We start from the raw sequence: 18,880 nt of genomic DNA on the forward strand, positions 1-18,880 counted from the left end.
TCAAAATAAAAAGGTAATTTTGGTTGTTTTTAGGATTATTTTGGTGGCAAAAAATTAAAAATGACTATTTAAAAGAATTGTCATATATATTGTATATATATTATTATGATTAGAATATTATTCAAAATATCATATAAATTAGTTATATGATTTTTTATTTAACTAAAAATTAAAATTCGGTTAAATTGGTTGGACCGATTAGACCATTTTGATTCAATTAAAAAATACATGTCCGATTTTTAAACATTGGTTAAGACTTTAGACCAAACAAGAAAATCATTTTATTAACTTAACAATAGTTTATGACCAACCAATGAAAGAACCATCGCATGTTTTAGCATTATGGGCCTCATATTGTGGACAATAGGCTCATTTATAGATACATTATAATGGGCTTCAGGGCCATATACATAGACATTAGACAAGTGTCATTATTAAATCAATATTTGTCTCTTGGTGGTGTTGAGTAGGTAAAAGCTGAGTGTACTTTAAAAACCTCCTCTATCAGCTTCCGTGTGTGTGACCCTAATTTGCTCTCTCCCGCAGACATTTTGCTATTACACAGAGAGAAGAGACTCAAATGGCGGCTGCGACTTCATCCATCGCTCCTTCCCTCTCATGCCCATCTCCTTCTTCTTCCTCCAAATCCCTTAGGTCCTCGAAAGCCACAACCTTTGCTTTCCCCAACATCGGTTCCCTCTCGTCTACTTCAAAGTCTCTGAGGTCCCTCACTGCCACCGTCGCTGGAAATGGTGCCGGATCTTCCCTCTCCGCGCGAATGGTTGCGTCCTCTGCGGTTAGAGCCCCTATGTCTCTAGATTTCGAGACGTCTGTGTTCAAGAAGGAGAAAGTCTCTCTTGCTGGTCACGAAGAGGTTCTTTTTCTATAAAAATCTTCTCTTTTGGGTTAATCATTTGGCATGATTGTTGCTAATATTTGGGTTTTTGGCTTATATTTGGTTTAGTACATTGTGAGAGGAGGAAGGGACTTGTTCAAGCATCTTCCTGATGCTTTCAAGGGGATTAAGCAGATTGGTGTCATTGGCTGGGGATCTCAGGTAGCTTTTTGTTCTCTTATCTTGTTTGTGCTTTCCTTACTCGACATGTTTTTGGTTTGGGTGTTTACTTAAGAAGCAAAACTAACAACTTTTTGGGTTTTTTTTGTTTTGTTTTGTTTAGTGGTATCTATTAACTTCGTTTTCTCCAATGAGCTTGAAAGTTAAACTCATTTATGACTGTTGTTTAGTTTGGATTGTAAAGAATGTATCTTGATTACCTTATGTGAATGAAATTGTTTTCATTTGAGTTTGAACGAAGAAGATGAGTATGTAAATTTCATGTTCTTTCTCTTCGATATCTATTTGCAGGGACCTGCTCAAGCTCAGAATTTAAGGGATTCCCTTGTGGAGGCAAAGTCTGACATTGTTGTTAAGGTAAACTCCTAACTCATGCGTTGCTTTTTTTTATAGTAGCACTGTTATTTTAAGGCTATACCCTGACATGGTTGGTTTCTTTATGGGCATGTAGATTGGGCTTAGAAAGGGCTCTCGCTCATTTGAGGAAGCACGTGCTGTTGGCTTCACCGAAGAAAGCGGTACTCTGGGTGATATATGGGAAACTATCTCTGGCAGTGATCTTGTGTTGCTCTTGATCTCTGATGCTGCTCAGGTATATGTGCATTTGATAATCTTCATTATTTGCTCTTTAAGTACAGACAGTAGGTTTTAATGTATCTTGTTTTTTTGGCAGGCTGATAACTATGAGAAAATATTCTCCCACATGAAGCCAAACAGCATTCTCGGTTTGTCACACGGGTTTCTACTGGGCCATTTACAGTCCATGGGACTCGATTTCCCAAAGAACATCAGTGTGGTAGCTGTTTGCCCTAAGGGAATGGGTCCATCTGTGAGAAGGCTTTATGTCCAAGGCAAAGAAATCAACGGTGCTGGAATCAACGCCAGTTTTGCTGTCCACCAGGTTTTCTATCTCTCTCTCTCTTTAGCTACTACACCTCATGTGTTCATTCTTTTAATTATTGATGTGATTTTTCTGTTTGCAGGATGTTGATGGGAGAGCCGCTGATGTTGCTCTGGGATGGTCAGTAGCACTTGGTTCTCCTTTTACTTTTGCAACTACTCTTGAGCAAGAGTACAAGAGTGACATCTTTGGAGAAAGAGGTGAGAGTTGGACCTCAACTTATAAACTGCCTTTCTGCCGCTAAATCTTACTGTGTTTAAAACGTATTTTCTTTTTTTTGTTAATAGGTATCTTGCTTGGTGCTGTTCACGGAATCGTGGAGTCCCTGTTCAGAAGGTACACTGAAAATGGAATGAGTGAAGACTTAGCTTACAAGAACACAGTAGAGTGCATCACAGGAACAATCTCAAGGACTATCTCTACCCAGGTTAGTGGAAAGATATATCTCTAGAGAGACCAGTGTCATTCGTTACTGATGAGTTGTTTAATTCAGGGAATGTTGGCTGTCTACAACTCCTTGACTGAAGAAGGCAAAAAGGATTTCGAGACTGCATACAGTGCATCCTTCTATCCATGTATGGAGATCCTCTATGAATGTTACGAGGATGTAGCAGCTGGCAGCGAAATCAGGAGTGTTGTCTTAGCCGGTCGTCGCTTCTACGTAATGACTTCTCTTTCAAACGTTTCTTCCTTTTTTTACATTACGCAAAACACAGCTTGTCTGCCAGGAATTTTGATGGATCTTTCTTGTTTGTAACAGGATAAGGAGGGCTTGCCTGCATTCCCAATGGGAAAGATTGATCAGACAAGAATGTGGAAGGTCGGTGAACGCGTCAGGAAGTCCAGACCAGCTGGTGACTTGGGTCCCTTGTATCCCTTCACCGCTGGAGTTTACGTTGCCCTCATGATGGCTCAGGTACATGTCTTTGTTACAGTTATCCAGTGATTTCTTGGGATCTAATTCTTGGTTCTATGTAGATTGAGATCTTGAGGAAGAAGGGTCACTCCTACTCAGAGATCATCAACGAGAGTGTGATCGAGTCTGTTGATTCTCTGAACCCGTTTATGCACGCTAGAGGAGTGTCCTTCATGGTGGACAACTGCTCGACCACAGCAAGGTTGGGATCGAGGAAATGGGCACCAAGGTTTGACTACAACCTGACCCAACAAGCTCTGGTGGCTGTGGACAATGGTGCACCAATCAACAAAGACTTGATCAGCAACTTCTTCGCTGATCCAGTCCATGGTGCTATCCAGGTCTGCGCAGAGCTCAGGCCTACCGTGGATATCTCAGTGCCTCAAGATGCAGATTTTGTTCGACCAGAGCTGCGTCAGTCCAACTAGAGTGTTATCAGTGTTTGAAATGTTATCAGTCTCTTTCCTATGTAATCGTGTTTTGAAGAAAGACTATGGTTTTGGAAGTTGTAGGCGTGAGTGAATGTTTTTGTTTGGACTACTTTAATAATAATGATGTCTCTTTGTCTCTTTCGAATTCCATTAATGGGATGTTCTCTTATCTTATCTACTTTGGTTAAATCTTGTTAGAGAGTTTACTTTCTAGAGAAGCAAATGACTATTTGGCTAGTATTCTTGCAAATGACTATATTTTTCAGGCAGAGCATCAAGAAAGTGCCAACCTTTAAAATATATAAAGATGGAGAGAAAGTGAAGGAAGTGGTGTGTTCTAGTCACAAGTTACTAGAGGACAACGTTAAGCATTTTCATTTTGTTTCTTCTCATTTTCTCTCCAAAATTTTTAGCATTCACGAACGTGTAAATTGATTCACAGAGCCATTTTTCCAATGGAAAGTTTCATTTTTTTTTTTGGTTCTTACTGTATTATCCTATATTCCTATTTGAAATAAGCTCTGATTATATTAATCCGAGGATAATGCTTCAGACAAAGTCAATAAACTGGAAGTGCTTTGTAAGTCTTAGTGCTGCAAGTAGGCATGGTGGGCTGGGCGGACTTGTTCCTTCTTCATCTATGGCTACACTCACAAACTCTCATGATGCTGCAAATCACGAGCAAAGACACAAACACCATGTTAAGCCCAACAACTTAAAACCATGACTGTAGGATGTTACAGAAGACTCTAAAGACAAGAGTATAATGTTGAGAGTTTTTGTAGCAGCTGAAAGCAAATAAAAAGGAGCCTTACCCTTCCTTTAGAAGTAACTAGGGAAATCCATCATCCCATACTCAAGAGCTGCACAGATAGAAGATTCAATTATATTATTATTACAAAGAGGGTATCATATTGTCACATAAACTGCTACTGATTATTAGTGTGTCAAAACAATGTAATGCAAAGAGGAATTCATCAAATTAACAAAGGTCAAGGTTAAGAATGACGAGCCAAGCAAAAAATACACAAAAAGAAAGGAAGTCTATTGTGTAATGCTAAGTTGCAGTAAAGATTTGATAAATCACAAACGCTAATTCATTTCATGCCAGTTAGTTTACTCAATGTCATTTCTTAGCATTCTCATTTTCCTAACTTCCGAAACAATTAGAATATAAACTCACAATCTTCTCAATCAACAATGCATTGAACAAGGCTTAAGCCTACTCTGTCCATGCTAATAGAGTTTGAACAAAACTTCAACAGAATAGCAACTCAGGCAACCATCCTTGGGACACACTAGTTAAAGCCCTTTTCAAATGCTTAAAACTACAACAGCAAAACAGAAAAAAAGATTCAAACTTTCTAGCTCATGAACCAGCTTCCTAACTAACACCCATTCCATTCATGGCTCACCGGCGTTGGCGGAAGAAGTCGGACCGTTGGAACCAGAGGAACGCCTGAGCTTGTGAAGACGAACTTGCATCTCGGTGAAGAGCTGCATCCTATGACACTCCAACTCCTTAGCGAATCGCATCCTCTGCTTCTCCAGCTCCACCATCTCCTTCCTCTTCCTCTCCTCCACCTTCTCGTATATCTTCCCAAACCTCTCTATCGCCTCCGCAACCTCCTTGTACCCCTTCTTCTCCTCAATCTCAACCTCCCTCTCCCTCTCCCGCTTCCTGTTATTACCTCCGCTCGATCTGGACCTTGACCCGTCAGAATCATCTTCATACGCCGGAGACGCGGCGGCTGCAGCAGCCGCCGCGAACGCGTTGAGATTCCCGCGAAATCCGAGCAAATTATCCCCGCCGAGAGACATAATCGCCGGACGCCTGGAGATCGCCGATCGTGGAGCGACGGGAACTGGAACAATCGGCAGCGACGGCGACGGTCTCTGGCTATTATCAGGAGCAGCGCTAGACGTCGCCGGGAACGTTTCCCGGAGAAGCTCGTCGAGATCGGAGAAGAAAGGCCACGCGCTGACGTACGATTCCGAAGAAACCCTAGCCTTCTCGACTTTGTACTTCTTCTTCAGCGTGTCGATCCGGTTCTTACACTGCACGTCGGTGCGGTACGGCTGCGATTTCGCGGCGGAGACGTTGCGGCCGGTGTTGAAGTGACGGTCGTTGACGGCGTTAGCCACCTCTTGCCAGTGCTTCTGACGGAGGCCGCCTCGGCTGAGGTCGACGTAGCGGCGCCCCCAGGCTTGGATTAGCGTGAAGGTCGCCTCCTCGCTCCAGTAATCTTCTCGGGAAAGCATCGACGGCGAAGGACGAGAGGATCCCGGCGAAAACGAATCGTTGACGGCGTCCTTCATACCGTTAACGACGGCGAGTTAGTGAGGATGAGAGTAAACGGAGGTGGACGGTGACGGTAACGCAGTTAAAGAGGAACGGAGGATTTTTTTAAAAAAACAAACCAGTTTATGTTTTTGCTATTGTGTGCATGTACTAAACGAGCCAGCCACAGCTAGTTTATATATACTCTATTGCTAATTTGTATTTTCTTAATTAATATTTTTTTAAGAAAAATTGTGAATGTTGAAGCTAAATTAGAGTCACTTTATTTCCATGAAATAAAGTGAAAATTTATAGTGTAAGATTAACTTGGTTATATTTGTGATTCTTGTTTTGGTTAGTATTTTCCTATTTTACCTAATCTTATTATAATATATTGTTTTAATGGTTTATATATTTATAATTTGTATTATTGCTTGTATAATATAGTGTAGATATTCATTTTATTATTTTGGTTATATTTCTGATTTCGGTTTTGGTTAATGTTTTCTTTTCACCTAATAATTAGAAATATATGGTTTTAGTGGTAAGAAATGAATTTGTATCGACCATTAGTAGTATCTAAATTAGTTATTAGTTTTCCCATGGCTTAAGTTTCTGAAACGTAAGATGGAAATCAAAGGTTATTAACTAACTTATCAGATATGAGTAGTTGAATGTTTGGTTGTTATTTTCTTTTATTAGTCATACAATGCAATGCTAGTGATGTCAAGTAACAGCTGGTCAAACTAAAATCATTTTTGGCAAGACATTGATGCATTGCTATATTAGAAAGATCATGATGTAGGGATGTAACACAAAATACGATTAGAAACTTAAAATTGTCTCAAAAAATTTCACTAATTTGCAAGTTAATATCTACAAATATCTAAAAATAAACTCAGAATTGTTTTAAAAGGTTTTAAATTTTCACTAATTTGCAATGACAAAACTGAAAAGAGTTACACAAAGCTTTATGTGGATGAAATAGGCAAAGTTCTTTTGTACAACAAACTCAAAGAAGATAGACCTCTTCTTGCTGCGAAGATTCTATTCACAGAAGGAAAAGAAGATTCAAGGGAAGTTAGCAAAGTGCATACTCGCAATCCAGCAAACGACAAAGTATATCACTGCAGCTTGGTCTTTGTTCCGGTTCTGACGTCCAACAATCTGCAAACATATCAGAAAGAACATTCCATAAAACTAAACAAAGATTCACGAACATAAGAGAAGAAAGGAACACAATGAGAAGTAGCAAAACCTGCAATAAGCTTTCCCAATGCCCCTTCTGGAATCTCAAGCCGAGCTCCCTCATAAGCAACAGCGTAAACAACCTGAGAAACATTGCAGAAACTGGTTTATATAGGTACATAATTACATCTCTATGGAGCTTTCTTCTTGGTAGCTTAAGTATACCCGTTTAGGCGGTACTCCTTCCCAAGGTCTGGTCAAAGTGCAGAGTTCCCACATTATTACACCTAAGCTGAAGATGTCACACTTCTCCGAGAAGGGCTCATTGCGGATAAGTTCAGGAGCCATCCACTCTGGAGTGCCTGCAGAGACTGCATCTCTCATTGTTGTCCCTGTCATTATTCTCGATAGCCCAAAATCGCAGATCTTGACTGTCAATTTGCTGCTCAAAAGACAGTTTGCACTCTTTATATCACGGTGTACTATCCCCATCCTATGTATGCACATCAACCCCCTTGCAAAAGTTTCATAAACAAAGTCCTTTTGTTACAAATCATTTATATGAGACTTCCTCCTCGCTGGGACATAGCTACAGTCTTTCCAGAAAAAATAAAATTGAACTTACCGGCAAATGTCACGGAGCATCTTTAGTTTCCTCCGCCAGCTTAACTTCTTATTTTGTCCACTCAAATGCAGCAAATTATATAGAGATCCCATTTCCATGTACTCAGTGATCAGTGATAATCTTGGAGGCTTTGTGCATGCTCCAAGGAACAGTATAACTACAAGAAGTTGAAGATCACTGTTAATGGAAACTGATACTAAATATCTTACAAATGAAAATTTAAAGAAAGAGTTGAGTACCGTTGGGATGTCTAAGTCGGCTAGTAGTTTATTTGGATGCAGAAAGAGAAGGCAGCAAAGAAAGTCAGAAGTTATTACTAAATGTGGATAAAACAGACAAAAAAAGTCTTAAAGACATAATACCTAAGAATCGATATCTCATTGCAGAAATCTTCCATGTTCTCAGCTGTTAAGTCTTGCTCAAGGAACAATTTGATTGCAACGTCTGTTCCATTCCAGACTCCTCGGAAGACTTCTCCAAAAAATCCTGGAAGAAAGAATCAGAAAGAAATAAAAGATATAATACATAGTCTGTTCTTGAACGAAATATTACATTGAGCTGAGAAAATTCTCACCAATTCCAACACGAATCCCAACCGTCAACTCAGAGAAGTCTATGTTCCATTCTTCATAAGGTAACAATGGCTTATTCTGGAACATGGGAGATTCCAATACTCTATCCCAAATGTGGCTTATATTACGATGTGACGGTCCATCCCGTTCATAGGATTGGCCTCGGTAGTTCTTGGGGGAAGATGGTAGTGAGATTGCCTTCTGTGGATCTAGTGGTTCCCTGGAAAGGATCGACCTTCCTCCAGATACTTGGTCATGAGCATCAAGATGGAAACCAGAGACCTGAACACCAGAATTGTCTTAGTTAACCCAAAAGATTCACAGGTCATTATCCAAATTGAGTACACGCTCCAGGAATCATAATCTTAAGCATGTTCTGAGGATGAGAAACAAACATCAACTTGAAAATAGAAAATGCTGTTGCATCCTAAGGTTCTTTATTTTCAGTATATTAACTTATATGATTACAAGCTATCATTGTTAAATTTCTCAAAATATCTTCAGTGATCGATGTATCAGTAAGCTAAATTATATACAAATATTTACGTACATTTTTCTGGAGATGAGGGCCCTCGAGTCTGTCATTTGGAGAGTTAGGAGATGAACCATCATCACATTGATCTTTTGAGAGGCGATTCTGCTTCAAAGCTTCATTCATCGCTCTTACTGCCCTGAACAAGATTAGATGCGTTTATCATTAAAATCACAAAAACTGAAGCTCCGTGTTCAAAACAGTTAATGGTCTACATATATTGAATGTAAGATGGTCAATGAGCCATAACAAAAACACCCACCTGACGATGTCATCACCAATCTCAGGAGTTATACTAATGCTTCTCCTCCTTATTCTCTTAGTTTCCAGTTTTTCTCCTCCAACAGATTTGGAGCTGCACATGAATACTGAATACATAAGCATTTTTTTATAACAAACTTTATGCACAAGAACTAAGTTCTCTGAGAAACTAGACAAAAGAAGTTGGTAAGCACTAAACCAACCTGACCTCTTGCAGCAATAATTTTATATCTCTAAAACTGAAAGCTCAAACCAGATCTACAAGAACCTTTCCATCTAAGTTACCAAGGAAAAAAAAACATAACCAACCTTGATGTGGTAACATCACCGGTGAAATCTTGTGCCAGGTTCCTGTCGCCACTTAACGTGAACCTTGTACGTGTTCGGAAGGAAAGATGCTCGGGACTGCATACATGATACAAATAGAAATTTAAACTATCAAAATAAGTTGGTTTCAGAATGCATAAACATATACAATTCAACAGAGATGAGAGTAACCTGGAACCAGCAGTCCTCTGATCAGCAATGGCCTTTCTCCGGTTCTGCCGCCAAAACTCATTAGCAATGTTTGACTCGCTCTGTGAGTAACTGGAGAACAGAAGATACAAATATTGACGCATGGTCACTAATCCATTCCTCGGTTTAAATAGAACAAAAGGAATCTATAAACATGGAGTTGGTTCATAACACAAAAACACAACAAAAACAAAGTCTCATCACCTTAATTTTCTCTCTATCACGGAGGCAGATCGTAACAGCATATTCCTTGATGGTGGACCAGACATATTTGGATACCCTTCCAGTTTCCTACGAAACAGAAGGCTTTCATCTTTTTCTGCACTGTACAACAACAATAATTAGAAGCTCTGCACACCAAAGCCTGAGTATTGAACAAAAGGTAGAGTGCAAACTCCACTTACTTTTCAAGCTCTGGATAACCAAACATGGGACTATTTGGCTCCAAAGGTGAATCGCAAGAGTCGTTCTCTGCAGAATCACTTTCCCCTGCCGCTGAGATATGACTCATATATATTGCCTTGGTTGATAGAGGAATAAGCTGACCAGGAAACCGCATTAGATCAACCAGCATTTCCACAAAATTAAGAAGAACCGTAACAGATATATGATTGTATGAGTCTACGCTCTCAGCAGCTCCATCACTTGACAAGCCCTGACCAAAAACAAGTTAACCAAAATACATACCAAGTTTAAAACTGGTCAAAATATTTGGTATTAAAGGCATGATCACTCATAATAAACTAATCAATCACATGCAAAAAGTGGAGTTATACTCAAGATCACTGACCACATTTTGAATACTTACCACTACAAGCCTGCTTGGAAGGCCAACCGTATCAGCTAAAACTTTGAACAAGATAGCTCGAGGACGGCAAGAACCATTCTTGATCTGTCCTAGCAGTTGAATCCCACAATTTTCAAGAGATTGTGTAGTTTTTTCCGGGCTATGCAGAGTAGATTGCTTATAAACACTTTCCACCTGCCAGACAATATTCAACAAAGGTATTTTGATAAATAAATAAAAGGAATAAACAAGATCTATGAAATGCAATGCTCTTATCCTAGTATCAGCAAGCAAACAATGGTACACATATCCTAGTATAGCACTTTTCTCAAGTATGCAATGCATCAAGAAATATTCTAAGATAAATTAACCATATATAAACAAATCATCTCAAGTACCAATAGCTCATACCAGTCCAGCAATTTTCTTGATAACAGCAGCTGGTTTTGAGTTAAATCCACTGACAAGTTTGGTAATCAACTGCTTTTGCCTGAAAAGCTTTATATCTTTTTGAAAATCAACAAGAATAACATCAGCCTTTAGACCTTCGTCGCCCAGAGCATGAAGATCTTCCAATGTAGGAATGCTATTAAATAGCTGCTTCAGTCTACTATCCTGTAGACATTTTAAAAATTAATATTGTGAAAAAAAAAGAATCTAGTTCAAATGAACTTCACTGAAACGTAACTGAACAAAGCTAGTATCAACCTAAAAGAAGCTTACCGGGATCACAGAATAGAAGCCATTAGGGATGGGCTCAGAAAGCGAACCAGTGGTCCAAAGAATATTTGAAGCACTATTAGTCTTAGATGGCAGCTCATCATGGCCAAGATTCCTTGGTGAGTCTTTAGCAGTGGAGGTCTCTTCTTGCGATCCTAGTTCAACAGAACCAAATCTCTCAACAAATTCTGAAGGCCACCAGGTTTCTTGCTCTGATGTCCCAGCATCATCTCCCATTTGCCTATTTCCTTGAAGTCTATAATCACATCAGCTCCTACTATTGAGAAGCAAACTTGCAGCCCTTAATGAACTCAGAGATCTACATGCATAATTAAACACACACGTTCAAAGAAACAAACTAGTTGTTCCTCATCACAAACTTAAGTAGTGCAAATGCAATGCTACTCGTTTTGCTTGTGGAACTATAAAATGAAGAGAGAAGGAACTCATGAGCAGTCCAAAACAGTTCACTACGGTGATCTCATCGTCTTCATCTTAACTCTACAAGCTTTACTTTCACTTTCATGATCTGCTCAGAAAATCAATTGCAATGCCAAGTGAAAAAGAAAATGTGTGAGGAAGTTAAATAAAGGAAGTTTGTGAAATTACCGCAAATCAGATCGAACTTGAGTATACGAAATCAAACTACATATCAGAACAAAGCAAGAGATGCAGTAGAAGAAATACTTCGATCAGATAACAGCAGAAGAGCTATGCGTTACTTACAAACACACAAACAAACAGAGAGCGTATGAATGTGTGTAAGTATGTTATATAGTTTTTGATTGTTTTTGTCGGGATCTCATCACACACAATAAAAAGAGAAAGAGTGATGGGATTTTAGGAAAGTGATGAAGAGGAGGAGGGAAAGGAGATGATGTGGGAAACGACTTGACGATGCCGAAATCACGTGCGACTTTATGAGTCACGTGCCCAAAAAGTAAATACACCTCTGGGAGATCGACAGCTGGCGTCCCACGTCATCTCCCGTGATTCACCACCGTCGCTTCGCTTCTACTAATCAGTGGTAATTTTATGATTTTTTTTTGTTGTTGTAAAAGTAGACTTTTAAGACAGTGAGATTTGTAAGAAAAACAAATAATTAGTACATATGAATTTCTATTTTCTAAAACACATAACAAATACTCTTCTCCGTTTCACAAATGTATATTTTAAATTTTTCACACATTAAAAAATATTTTAAATTTTGATTCTAAATATATCATTTTTGTGATTAATTATTTTTTTCACATCGTTTACCCAATAAAAAATTTAATAAACCTAGTTACTTTAGATAAATTTACAATTTATTTTTCTTACCCGATAAAAATACATTAAAAGTAAAAGAAAAAGTATTACTTTAAAACATTTTTTTTCAAAATATGTACTATTTTGAAACGAATGGAATACTTTTTTTTTATCTATTTAAAATGATGATATTTTTCAATAAATCGAGTGTTCATTCGTTTATTTAGTTACTAAATCTATATTTTTTATATTAAAAGAATATCAACTAAATTTGATAAATATAATAATTTTTGAAAAATTACACTCTATATACAACAAAAAAAACATAAATACATTAACTAATTAAAACACTCATTCTCTCTTATTTTCTCTTCCTATTTCTTTCTGCTTTCTATTTAAAAATCTATTTTTTCATTTTTTTTTTGTTATTTGGCAAATAAGCCCATAGTTTTTTGTCAAGGATAAATATAACAGCTATATTTTGACATTTGCTGATGATTCTTGTTGATCATCTTCTTTTGTTGTCACCGACACCTTGACTTTCTATAAAATACCACTAAATATACCGGTTTGTTCACCAAACCGGATTCCAGACACGACCAGTTTCTGAAAAATATAACTAGTTCTTCATTCAACCAATTAAAATGAAAGATGACAGACACTACTTCTTCAGCCCTTAACCGTTAAAAACAAAGAATATTCATACAGACAACTTCAAACGCAGGAGAAGCCCTTCTACACACAACCTACAATGACCGTTTAATAAAGCTAACAGACAAAAGATCACTAACTAAATCATCAACCAAACTAGAAACTATCTCTCCTTCTATATCAACGCCTTCTTCAAACATCTCCCTCTCATAACCAACCCATCTCCCTTCCAAGCAGCTCATGTCATGATCCACAAGCTCGTCTATCATCATCTCTCTCATCTTCTTCAACCCTTTCACTTCTCTGGTCACTTCTTCAGCCAGCAAATCTCTGTGTTCCAGCAACATCATCGTCCCTCCTTTGCAGCTTCCAACTAGCATCCTTTCAAACTTCACTGCTAAGCACTGATTCACACACTCGAAAAGCACCTTTCTTTCGATCTTCGTCGATGTTACTGCTCCTCTTGAGCGTTCCATTTCATCAAAGAGGCTTGAGGGTAATAATACTAGTTCGTTAGTGGTTGTCGTCCCTGAGGCAAAGTCTTGAAACATGATTTGGCCAGAGTTGAGGATCTCGGTTATGTACTCGAGCTCCCAATCGAGTGTTGTTGCGGAGTCTGCTTCATCTACGGTTTGGTGGGACTCAGTTGATGAAACCCAAGTGAGTTCTTGGTCTGATGAACTCTCTTTCACGCCTGATAAAAAACAACAACATCAAACCAATTCAATACCAAGACATTCAGATTTGCATCCATGGTGTGAAATACACAGCCTATAAGCCATTCACAAGTGAGAAAATAAAGACAAGAATTGACAAAGACATACCATATTCTCTGTCCTGTCTGCAATCTAAGTAACTCTTGTTGTTGGAGAGTGTGAAATCATCGGTCTCTGTAAGAGTACTGAAGCTACTAACTTCTTGTTCTTCTCCCCGTATCATCTTCTTCTTCTGTAAGGAAGCAAAAGATTGACAATCTTTTATTAGAAGCATTCGATATAATAGAAAAATGTAGCTGCATTCTATGGACACTAACCTGAGATTCCTGGTTGTTATAGAATGAAGTGCAGTCAGAAACAGATTCACTCTCTGTTAAGACATTATCAAGACTGTTTTGAGTTGTTGCACCATGTTTTGATGGCGATAAAACTACCTTGTTCTCTCTACTCTCTGTAACGGAGCTCAAACACTCTTCTTGGATCAAGGTAGAGCTAGATGACTCAATCTTCAAGGTCAGTTCCCTGAGCTTCTGCTCCAAAAGCGCATTTAAGGAGTCACCGCCTATGACATTGTATTTAACAGAAGAGTCTGCTGCATCTTGTTTGGTTCCTTGTGAGCGAGATGGTAAGCCTTTGATTGAAGACGAGAAAGTGAAAGATATCACATCCGTTTCCCTTCTCTGATCATTTTTACTCGTGCTCGAGTCACCATCAATGGAGATGTTGCACTTTATCGACTTCTCACCCCTTTTGATTACTGGTTCTTGCACCCCGTTTCGTGGCTTCTTGCTACGAGGAAGATTCTTTCTCCGGTGTGAAGGTAAAGATGTAGACTTCTCTGCTGATGTCATAGTAGAACCTGAGCTTCTCGATGTAGAACCACTGTCCACAAGAACCTTGTTCACAACTTTGTTCATTGGTTTCCTACTCAGCTGATTGTCTCTGCAGTTTTGCTTCTGGTGGTTCTGCTTAAGCACGTTCTTCCCTCCGCTCACGGAAGCTCCTTTGAGACCATTCTGGCTTTTTGCTAAACGGTTCTTAGCTTCTGCTGCTTTCTCCTTTTGTCCTGAAGATGCCCTTTTGTTTCCACTCGAGGACGTTGTTAAGCTGTTGTGTCTCTGAGTATTACTGCTCTTTGCTTGCGCAGTGAAAGAAGGCGGCTTCAGTTCAGAACTGCTTTTCCCTGAAGCTGTAGTTTTAGTGCTACGAGTATTATCATTAGAGACTTGAGGGCATGACGTTGAAGCTTTCTGCGCAGCTTCTAGTTTCTCCTTCAAATCTCGAATCCTTAATGGAACAGGAGAAGAAGAATCAGATGATGGAACCACCCTTGTTCTTGCCATCATCCTTGGACTTGAGTCTATCATTCTCGAAGCAGCTTCCATAACATAAGCAGGGTTCCTTGATGGAACAAACCCAGGGTTCCTTATAGGAGACAAGAGCTTATTGTGGGTGACAGAGATGGGTTTAGCAGATCTTGGAGGTAATGTCTCAGTTTGAAACCGCTCAATCATACGCTTATGCGGACCTTTACTGGTTCTTGAATCCAAATGGTCCCAAGAAACGCCATCAAAGTCACTCTGATGCTCAGCATTCGCATCCCAAGTGCTTGCCTGGTGAGAGGATCTGAGGAAGTATGGATCAAGGCTAGGATTAACCCGTGGTTCCATGAGGTTTTGCTGCGGTATACAATCCAAACCCATGAGCCTCGCTACCACACTCGGTGCTTTAACCACGTTTCCATCATCACTAGTTACAGAGGATGCACAGCAGCTGGTGTTGCTTCCCTGGTTGAAAGTTGAGTTCTTTACAGACTGATCAACCTCAAACTGTTTGAAATATATCAAACCAAAGGTGTAACACAATCAGTTCAAGTCATCCACTAAGCCAACACACACACAAAAACATTGAATGAAACAAGGAAAATGGTAATGAGAGCAAAAGGCTTACAACGGAATGTCTTGTAATAGAGGAGGGGTTGTGAACATTCTCTTTTGCTTGCTTAGATTCTTCTGTTTGAAAAAAAAAGAAATTTTCAGATTGTCTTACTGAATATATAAATACATTATGTTTATAAAGAACACAAAAGGATGAAGAGTCATACCAGAGATCTGGGAGATATTGGATGAGAAAAGCTTCTTTCTTGATTTTCCAGGCCAATCAAACAGATTTAGAAACGCTCCTCTTGGTTGTTTTCTCTCAACAATGTCCATTTTATTTTCACCTATATGGTTAACAACAGTTGAATCAATCCTCAGTGGAATGCAATTACAAGACACTGGATCCCATCAAAACAACAACAGATACAACAAAAGGACCAGACTTTGTGAAGTGATATAATAAATCACACATTGAATTAGCTGAAGGATAGTTTAATTTTACCTCTCAGTTACTCAGGATGCTAAAGTCTTCGCCTTTTAGTTATGGATCCATCCATTAAGTGTAGTTTTCAGAAACCCTTTGTGGAAGATCGACCAAAGCTCAACTTTATCTCTCTCCCTCACAATCCCACTGCGGAATAAGGAAAGATCTGGTGTTTTGTGCTCTTCAGGATGCCAAAGTCTTTGCCTTTCACTTAGGTAATGTGATTCTCAGACAATAAGGACGAGAGAAGATTGGGGGTTTTGTGAAGTGGGTCAGATCAGGAAAGATTATACAAATTTGGGATTGAGGGTTTTGAGCATTTGAGATTAGGGATCTCAGGTAGAGAGCTAGAAGCAGCTAGAGAGGTTAAGTAAAGAGTTTGAATTGAAATGACGACAGAGATAGCCGTTGCAAAGTTAGATAGTCAGAGGGAGAGAGGAGAGAGAGAAGACAAAGGGAGATTTGAAAGCTCCCTCCTTTGGGAAATTAAAAGTATTGCCTTTTTTTCTAGACCCCAAAAGGAAAATCTTTTAGCTATTAACTATTTTGCTTTTGTTTATTGAATGAAAATGGTATATCTAACTTGATAGTGTTCATATTTGAGCATCCTATGAAGTTGGTGAAAGAGAGCATCCTATGAAGTCGAAATTGTTGTAATAATGATTAAATAAATATGTGCACAGTTCAGTTTGAACTTCGTAGTTTCAAACATAAAATAATTTTGAATTTGTTAAGGGACAAAGAAACACATTTTTTTAAAAGGTTATAACGTTTCAAATTTCAGTTGAAGAACAGATCAATTTAAAGCAATAACTTTATAGTAAACAGTGTAGTGTGTAACAAATATGTGTATCATTTTGATAACTTTTAAAATCTTGTAACTATATACATTTGCATTTGCATTGGTGTGTTTAGACCCTTTTTTTTTTTTGTAACATGGTGTGTTTAGACTACCAAATAGTATTAGTTAGTGTATTTTATTGTTGATCAAATTTAATTTATTATTTTATTACGAATTATGAAATTACTATATGATTTAACAACAGATAATTTTTACTGTTTTTATAAGGATTTACATTGATAATTCTGTTTTTCAACTATTTTAGGAAAATTTATATCTGACATTTCTTTTTGTACCATATTTAATTTTTCATGTAATTTTACTATTATCAATTTCATAATTGTTAACAATTTTTTTCTTCAAATTTTCCAAATCCATACTTTTTATTATACAGATATTAATAAACTGTTAATGAAACCATTGGATTGGGACTATACTTGTCCTTACTATTACTTATCTTTTTGATGCTATATTAACTTGTACTATTGGTATCTTGGTGAGGTAAAAAATTGATAGTTGGTGAACTTTTATGCACTACAAAAAAGAAATACTACGAAAATAAAGTATAGGCCCATATATTGTGAAGAGAACATAAAGGCCGAGAGAAGTTAGGCCCATTTAGCTCCCAGGGAAACAGGTTCACTGATAAACCCTAAACCACAGAGCCACTTCATCTCTCTTCCTCTCTCTCGAGTCTCCACCTTGAACCCTAATCTCTCTCTCCTCCCCAAACCTCTCAATGACCACCGCCGCACCCTCCCCAGACCAACTCCTTCCACCTCCACAGGCTTCAAGAGTAAGCCCCAAGACGGTTCACGAAGCCGTCACCTCCCTCCTCAAATGGAAAACCGAAAAATCAAAGCTCGCGAAGCCGCAGCTTCTCGAGCAAGACGAGTTCGTCTACCTCATCGTCACCTTGAAGAAGATCCCGCAGACCAACCGCACGAAGCCTCACCGTATCCTCCTACCTCACCCTCTCATCAACACGGAGGAAGACTCCCCCGAGCTTTGCCTCATCATCGACGACAGACCTAAAAGCGGGTTAACGAAGGAGGACGCCGCGAAGAAGATCAAGTCCGATGAGATTCCGGTCACGAAGATCCTCAAGCTCTCGAAGCTCAAGACTGATTACAAGGCCTTCGAGGCGAAGAGGAAGCTCTGCGACTCTTACGAGATGTTCTTTGCTGACAGGAGAGTGATTCCTCTGCTTCCGAGGTTGATCGGGAAGAAGTTTTTCACGAGCAAGAAGATTCCTGCTGCGGTGGATTTGAAGCATAGGAACTGGAAGGAGCAGATTGAGAAGGCGTGTGGCTCTGCTATGTTTTTTGTTAGGACGGGGACGTGTAGTGTTGTGAAAGTTGGGAAGTTGTCGATGGAGGGGGATGAGATTGTGGAGAATGTGATGGCGACTTTGAATGGGGTTGTTGAGGTGTTGCCTGGGAATTGGAAGTATGTTAGGTCTTTGCATTTGAAGCTGTCTGAGAGCTTGGCGTTGCCTGTTTATCAGAGTGTGCCTGATTTGAAGCTAAAGATTGATGCTTTTGGAAGTGAGAAGAGTGTTGTTGTTGAGGAAGAGAAGAAGAAAGGTGGAAGTGGTGTTGTTGATGGTGGAGAGAAGAGTGATGGTGTGAAGGGGAAGAAGAAGAAGGGTAGGATTCATGAGGTTAGGTATATGGATAGTAATGTATCTGAGGTGCTTGATGAAGATGAGATTGGTGATGTTGAGGTTAGTATTGAGTCTGGTGGGGATAAGGAGAAGAAGATGAAGAAGAGGAAGAAGGAGGTAAGTGAGGCTGAGAAACCAAAGAAGAAAGTGGTCAAGGGGAAGCTGAAGGAGAAGAGTAAGGATGAGTTAAAGCCGAAGAAGAAGACAAAGATTACTAAAGAGGAGTCTGGTGGTGGTTTGAAACCGAAGAGTAAGAAGAATGTGCTTAGAAAGTAAGGCGATAGAAGATGAGAGGGTTACATCTTTTTTTTTTGGTTCTTACATGATTTATGTTTTTATCTTAGTGCGGATTACATTTGGTGTCTTTCATATCGTCTACTGCTGCTTCTCTTGAACATCTATCCGGCGTGAATGTGAACCTTTCTACTTTATAAACGAGTGTTTTATCTTGAATTATTGCAATCGGTCCAGTGAATGATATGCTAAGTTGCTAACTAACATAGTAACAAGATCATCTTTAAATATGGCTCACTCAAGGTTAACTCTCTAGACAATCTCTATCTACTAGAATCTCATGAACTGTAAAGTT

At 39.0% G+C, this 18,880-nt stretch overlaps 5 protein-coding genes across 6 annotated transcripts; 2 read left to right on the forward strand and 3 right to left on the reverse strand.

The window, feature by feature from the left end:
• Positions 1-440: 440 nt before the first annotated feature.
• LOC106353183 (ketol-acid reductoisomerase, chloroplastic) lies at positions 441-3,461 on the forward strand. The gene is made up of 10 exons (XM_013792890.3): positions 441-874; positions 965-1,057; positions 1,367-1,432; positions 1,527-1,667; positions 1,749-1,976; positions 2,059-2,176; positions 2,264-2,403; positions 2,470-2,637; positions 2,737-2,892; positions 2,955-3,461. The coding sequence occupies exons 1-10, from the start codon at positions 581-583 to the stop codon at positions 3,318-3,320; spliced, it is 1,770 nt and encodes a 589-aa protein (XP_013648344.1). The 5' UTR covers positions 441-580; the 3' UTR covers positions 3,321-3,461.
• A 141-nt stretch (positions 3,462-3,602) lies between these two features.
• On the reverse strand, positions 3,603-5,868 carry LOC106353182 (trihelix transcription factor ASIL2). 2 transcript variants are annotated; one of them, XM_048737097.1, is made up of 3 exons: positions 4,739-5,868; positions 4,144-4,186; positions 3,603-3,992 (listed from the first exon to the last, which is right to left on the reverse strand). In XM_048737097.1, the coding sequence occupies exons 1-2, from the start codon at positions 5,640-5,642 to the stop codon at positions 4,146-4,148; spliced, it is 945 nt and encodes a 314-aa protein (XP_048593054.1). In that variant the 5' UTR covers positions 5,643-5,868; the 3' UTR covers positions 3,603-3,992; positions 4,144-4,145. The 2 variants fall into 2 exon arrangements, with proteins under 2 accessions (XP_048593054.1, XP_013648343.2); XM_013792889.3 differs by having other exon boundaries at positions 3,603-3,991; positions 4,139-4,186.
• Positions 5,869-6,443: 575 nt separating this feature from the next.
• On the reverse strand, positions 6,444-11,655 carry LOC106353181 (serine/threonine-protein kinase EDR1-like). The gene is made up of 16 exons (XM_048737096.1): positions 10,809-11,655; positions 10,497-10,700; positions 10,107-10,280; positions 9,703-9,953; positions 9,503-9,622; positions 9,281-9,370; positions 9,092-9,187; positions 8,784-8,876; positions 8,540-8,660; positions 7,992-8,271; positions 7,780-7,903; positions 7,657-7,676; positions 7,418-7,574; positions 7,018-7,306; positions 6,863-6,935; positions 6,444-6,771 (listed from the first exon to the last, which is right to left on the reverse strand). The coding sequence occupies exons 1-16, from the start codon at positions 11,040-11,042 to the stop codon at positions 6,686-6,688; spliced, it is 2,412 nt and encodes an 803-aa protein (XP_048593053.1). The 5' UTR covers positions 11,043-11,655; the 3' UTR covers positions 6,444-6,685.
• Positions 11,656-12,698: 1,043 nt separating this feature from the next.
• Positions 12,699-16,412, reverse strand: LOC106353177. Its single transcript, XM_013792882.3, has 6 exons — positions 15,803-16,412; positions 15,525-15,644; positions 15,371-15,432; positions 13,738-15,249; positions 13,529-13,652; positions 12,699-13,398 (listed from the first exon to the last, which is right to left on the reverse strand). Exons 2-6 carry the CDS (start codon positions 15,631-15,633, stop codon positions 12,800-12,802), a joined length of 2,406 nt encoding a protein of 801 aa, XP_013648336.2. The 5' UTR covers positions 15,634-15,644; positions 15,803-16,412; the 3' UTR covers positions 12,699-12,799.
• An 877-nt stretch (positions 16,413-17,289) lies between these two features.
• LOC106353178 (putative ribosome biogenesis protein C8F11.04) lies at positions 17,290-18,747 on the forward strand. The gene has a single exon (XM_013792884.3). The coding sequence runs from the start codon at positions 17,365-17,367 to the stop codon at positions 18,565-18,567; it is 1,203 nt and encodes a 400-aa protein (XP_013648338.2). The 5' UTR covers positions 17,290-17,364; the 3' UTR covers positions 18,568-18,747.
• The last annotated feature ends 133 nt before the right edge of the window (positions 18,748-18,880 follow it).

Source organism: Brassica napus, chromosome A7 (assembly GCF_020379485.1).
Source record: "Brassica napus cultivar Da-Ae chromosome A7, Da-Ae, whole genome shotgun sequence".
Classification (NCBI taxonomy): domain Eukaryota; kingdom Viridiplantae; phylum Streptophyta; class Magnoliopsida; order Brassicales; family Brassicaceae; genus Brassica; species Brassica napus.

Bases quoted from the DNA above. Each gene is read 5' to 3' on its own strand.
- LOC106353183 (XM_013792890.3), top strand. From the start codon at position 581: ATGGCGGCTGCGACTTCATCCATCGCTCCTTCCCTCTCATGCCCATCT. The intron at 1,977-2,058 runs GTTTTCTATCTC...TTCTGTTTGCAG, and splicing joins CCAGTTTTGCTGTCCACCAG to GATGTTGATGGGAGAGCCGC. The intron at 2,893-2,954 runs GTACATGTCTTT...GGTTCTATGTAG, and splicing joins TTGCCCTCATGATGGCTCAG to ATTGAGATCTTGAGGAAGAA.
- LOC106353177 (XM_013792882.3), bottom strand. From the start codon at position 15,633: ATGGACATTGTTGAGAGAAAACAACCAAGAGGAGCGTTTCTAAATCTG. The intron at 15,433-15,524 runs GTATGACTCTTC...TTTTTCAAACAG, and splicing joins CAATATCTCCCAGATCTCTG to AAGAATCTAAGCAAGCAAAA. The intron at 13,653-13,737 runs GTTAGTGTCCAT...GCTTCCTTACAG, and splicing joins ATAACAACCAGGAATCTCAG to AAGAAGAAGATGATACGGGG.
- LOC106353182 (XM_048737097.1), bottom strand. From the start codon at position 5,642: ATGAAGGACGCCGTCAACGATTCGTTTTCGCCGGGATCCTCTCGTCCT. The intron at 4,187-4,738 runs GTGAGCCATGAA...CTATCTGTGCAG, and splicing joins GACTTCTTCCGCCAACGCCG to CTCTTGAGTATGGGATGATG.
- LOC106353181 (XM_048737096.1), bottom strand. From the start codon at position 11,042: ATGGGAGATGATGCTGGGACATCAGAGCAAGAAACCTGGTGGCCTTCA. The intron at 9,954-10,106 runs GTAAGTATTCAA...GTTTTTGGTCAG, and splicing joins TTCCAAGCAGGCTTGTAGTG to GGCTTGTCAAGTGATGGAGC. The intron at 7,575-7,656 runs GTACTCAACTCT...AACTTCTTGTAG, and splicing joins CCGACTTAGACATCCCAACG to TTATACTGTTCCTTGGAGCA.
- LOC106353178 (XM_013792884.3), top strand. From the start codon at position 17,365: ATGACCACCGCCGCACCCTCCCCAGACCAACTCCTTCCACCTCCACAG.